Raw genomic sequence first — 4,202 nt, 5'->3', positions numbered from 1 at the left:
TTATAATATTAAACAAAAAAAAAATATTCTATACTTTTTCTAATATTATCCGTACTCTTTAATTTAGTATTATTTTGAATTATAAATTTTCATTATTTATGGCTCTATTGTTACTTATAATTAATTTTTTATTTATTTTGTCCTTTTTTATAGAATCATAGTTTATATTATACAAAATTTGGATAATAAACGTAGTATATATTAATTACAATTACAAATTTTACAAAGTCAAAATAAAAAATAAAAAAATTAATATAAAACAAAGATAGAGTACATCAAAAAATAGAAAAAAATAATAAAAATTTTATAAAATCAACTACATATATCATATGAACAAAAAATACAATAAAAACTAAATAAAATACATATGAAAAAAATAAATAAAAAAAATTTCATACACAATATAAATACAATGTAGTAAAAGATAGAAAAAAAAGAATACATATGAACAAAAAATAATAAAAAAATCATAAAAATTAATAAAATACCTGAAAAAATTATAGCACTATAAAAAATAAAAAAAATCAACAATATTTGTCATATGAATAAAAAAATACAATAAAATAAATAAAAAATCATATAAACAAAGTCAAACAAAAATAAAAAAAATTTCATAAAAAATATACATATAAAAAATAGTATAGAAAATGATAAAAAAAACTCAGATAAAAACATAACATCATAAATCATAACACTAAAAATTAAAATATGAAAATGAGTACTAAAAATAATAAAAAAATTAAAATATTCAATTTACTAGTGATTGAAACAAATATGAACGATCTTGATGGAAAAAAATGGAAGAAAAAACTATAAAAAAGTAGAAAGAACTACACAGTGAAGCTTATAGTTATTGGTATATATCCTTCTTATAGAAGAAAATAAAGGGTAAGGTTGGTAAAAAAGAAAAAAAATTTTCACCTAATTTTCTAAAGGTAATCAGCAACCATGAACGTGAAACGCAAAAATTATAAATTTTAGCTTCTTCTTAACGTGGGTTTAGAGGCAGAATCGTTTCTGCGTTTAGAAAGAAAAAAATTGCCAAACATAAAAGTAAAACTTTCAAGAAGCTCAAACGCACTTCTTTTTTCATCAACGTGTTTGCCAAACACACCCTAAGCCACCACCACCTCTAGAGGCTCCAGTAGTAGAAGTGGAACTAGCAACATCTTCTAAAATTGTAGTAGAGAAATTCTCTCCTTAATTAATAATTATTTATTTTTACAAAGAAAGAAAATAATAAGCAGAGTTGTTCACAATGCATTTTGCTTTAATTTTTCATCTCCTTGTAATTATTATTCCACTTCTACTACTATTCAACCTTGTTGAACAAAGACTATTTCATTAGAACAGAGAGTACGGTGAAATTCTGAGTTGGATATATAGATAGATACGGTTGACGGTAACATACATGCAAGATACTGACAAATATTAAATGCATTACTATATATAATCTTTAATTAATAATTAATTTTTAGTGTGCAGTTGATAATGAAAATGTGGAAATTAAATTAAATGTTAGGTTGAAGGCTCTAGCTAGCCGATAAAGTTTGTTAATTTTTTTTCAATATAAATATAATAAAAACAATTGGTGGAGCCTATAGAAATTAGAAATAGAAAGGATGAGGGTCCACAAAAAGCATTGAAAGCACCCGTTTTTACCATTTCTTTTCTCACCTTGGGGGTGAGGGTAGATGTAGCGAGGAAACCACCAAAGATAGGACATACGTCATAGAATGAGAAAAATACACGTATTTTTTAAATTAATTAAATGAAAATAAAAATTTGAAGAGAGAGAAGAAGAAAAACGAAAACAGCAATTGTAGGCTTCTTGAGGAAGTGCCTTGCATACCACGATTCTCATCTCTCACAGCGCGTGTAAACGCTCTCTCTATTTAAGCACACCATCCTCCTTTCTTTCCACTTTCTTAAAACCTCTCCAATTCTTCTTCTTCTTCGCTTTCCGATCCTAATATAACCCCAATTTCTCTATTCCACTATATATATCGCCGTTTAAAACTCGTTGAATTCAAAAGATATCTAGTTTGATTGTGTTAGATGGAAGAGCCTGTCGTAGTTAACAAAGGCGAGGAGCCGCTGGATTTGCCACCAGGTTTCAGATTCCACCCAACAGATGAAGAAATCATCACTTATTACCTCACCGAGAAGGTCATGAACAGCAGCTTCAGTGCAACTGCCATAGGTGAAGCCGATTTGAACAAATCCGAACCCTGGGATTTACCAAGTAAGAAGTAGTAGTAATATTATGTCCGTACATGAGCAGTTAGTTAGTTATGAGTTATGAGTTATGAGTGATTATTTTCATTATTATTTGGTGTGCAGAAAAAGCAAAGATGGGAGAGAAGGAGTGGTACTTCTTTTGTCAGAAGGACAGGAAATACCCGACGGGGATGAGGACCAATAGAGCAACGGATTCCGGTTACTGGAAGGCAACCGGAAAAGACAAAGAGATTTTCAAAGGGAAAGGGAATCTCGTTGGGATGAAGAAAACGCTTGTTTTCTACCGAGGTAGAGCTCCCAAGGGTGAAAAGACCAATTGGGTCATGCATGAGTTCAGATTGGAAGGCAAATTTGCCAATTATAACCTCCCCAAGGCTGCAAAGGTCATATATATTATTATCACCTTTTACAAAAGTGCCTTTATTTCTTCTATGTTGGTTTTGGAGTTCCTTTCATGTTTGGTCCTTCTTAATTTTATTTCTATTTGTTTTTTCTTGTTGTAGGATGAATGGGTTGTGTCGAGGGTTTTTCACAAGAACACAGATGTAAAGAAGACTACTACCCCATCATCATCATCATCAATAATTCCTGGCCTTTTGAGGATCAACTCAATAGGCGATGATCTTCTAGATTGTTCCACACTCCCACCTCTCATGGACCCTCACCCTACTCCTCTCGATACAACAAAATCCGACGGCTATTATTTCCCCTCCTTCTCATCATCACATCAGATTCTCAATATCAAGCCCGAAGAACACAACACAAGCCACCAAATTCCCATCACCAACTACCAGATTCCAAATTTCAACACCACACTCTCTTCTTCATCATCATCTCATCAAATCAGACTCCAAAATCATCTCAACTTGTTCTCATCATCATCATCAAATAACAATTACCATAATAGCTCGTGGCCAAGCTATTATGATGAGGTCCACCACCATCATCAAGATGATATTCTACTAAGAGCAATCGCATCAAAGAACTATAGCAACGGAGGAGGAGGAGGCGGCGGCGAGTGCAAGGTGGAGCAATTCTCCTCCGGCAACCAGTCAGTGGTGAGCGTTTCGCAAGACACGGGGCTGAGCAACGACAGAACCACCAATGACACGTCATCGGTGGTTTCGAAGCAGCAGCATAATAATAAAACATTGTACGAGGATCTTGAAGGTCCTTCTTCATCAGTTGCACCTCTTTCAGATTTGGAATGCTTGTGGGATACCTACTGAAAATTCATCAACATCAAGTTTCCAATCCTATCCGTGTTTTTTTAATTCATATTCATATAAGTATCATCATGCATATAGTGATTTACCTATATACTATGTTGCTGGTTTTTCTTTTTTTAAAATCAGGCTTCTATACTGATTAATTATTTATATATTATTATTATTGTTATTATCATATATACATATATCATTGTAGGATTAAGGAGGAAACTAAAGGTTATTGGATACACATATATACTGTATAGATTTATGATATCCATGACTCTTTTTTTTCTTAAGTGTTAGGTTTTTCCATCATAGGTTATATCGAGGACAAGGACCTGGTGAAATCATGTAAATCTATATATTCTTTTGTTATATTAGTGTGTTTGTTTTATTCTTTTCTTTACTATTGTTTTTTTTTTTTGTTCAAGGTTCAACTCATGACTCTTGTATACTCCTCAGAAATTTCGTTTGATGCCTTTGGAGAATTATTACTACAATTATTATTTATTATTATATCAATTATTTGTTCCTCTATATATTCTTTTAATTGCAAAATATTAATCTTGGCAGACTCATTTTAATTTTGAGCCGTTCCATTCTTGCTGCAGCAATATATTTATATTTATTTTATGCTGTTCGAATATATATATCTATGTGGCACCCCACCAAGAATGGGAAGCATTAATTCCTAAGAAAATTGATGCATTATTTTTCTCTCAACTTGTGAATAAAATGTTCTAGTTGCTT

The 4,202-nt window shown here is 31.4% G+C and overlaps 1 protein-coding gene across 1 annotated transcript; it reads left to right on the top strand.

The window, feature by feature from the left end:
* Positions 1-1,916: 1,916 nt before the first annotated feature.
* On the top strand, positions 1,917-3,858 carry LOC130936166 (NAC domain-containing protein 46-like). Its single transcript, XM_057866190.1, has 3 exons — positions 1,917-2,245; positions 2,344-2,624; positions 2,745-3,858. Exons 1-3 carry the CDS (start codon positions 2,059-2,061, stop codon positions 3,468-3,470), a joined length of 1,194 nt encoding a protein of 397 aa, XP_057722173.1. The 5' UTR covers positions 1,917-2,058; the 3' UTR covers positions 3,471-3,858.
* The last annotated feature ends 344 nt before the right edge of the window (positions 3,859-4,202 follow it).

Source organism: Arachis stenosperma, chromosome 6 (genome assembly GCF_014773155.1).
Source record: "Arachis stenosperma cultivar V10309 chromosome 6, arast.V10309.gnm1.PFL2, whole genome shotgun sequence".
Taxonomy (NCBI): domain Eukaryota; kingdom Viridiplantae; phylum Streptophyta; class Magnoliopsida; order Fabales; family Fabaceae; genus Arachis; species Arachis stenosperma.
This window is presented reverse-complemented; position numbering and strand designations above follow the sequence as displayed.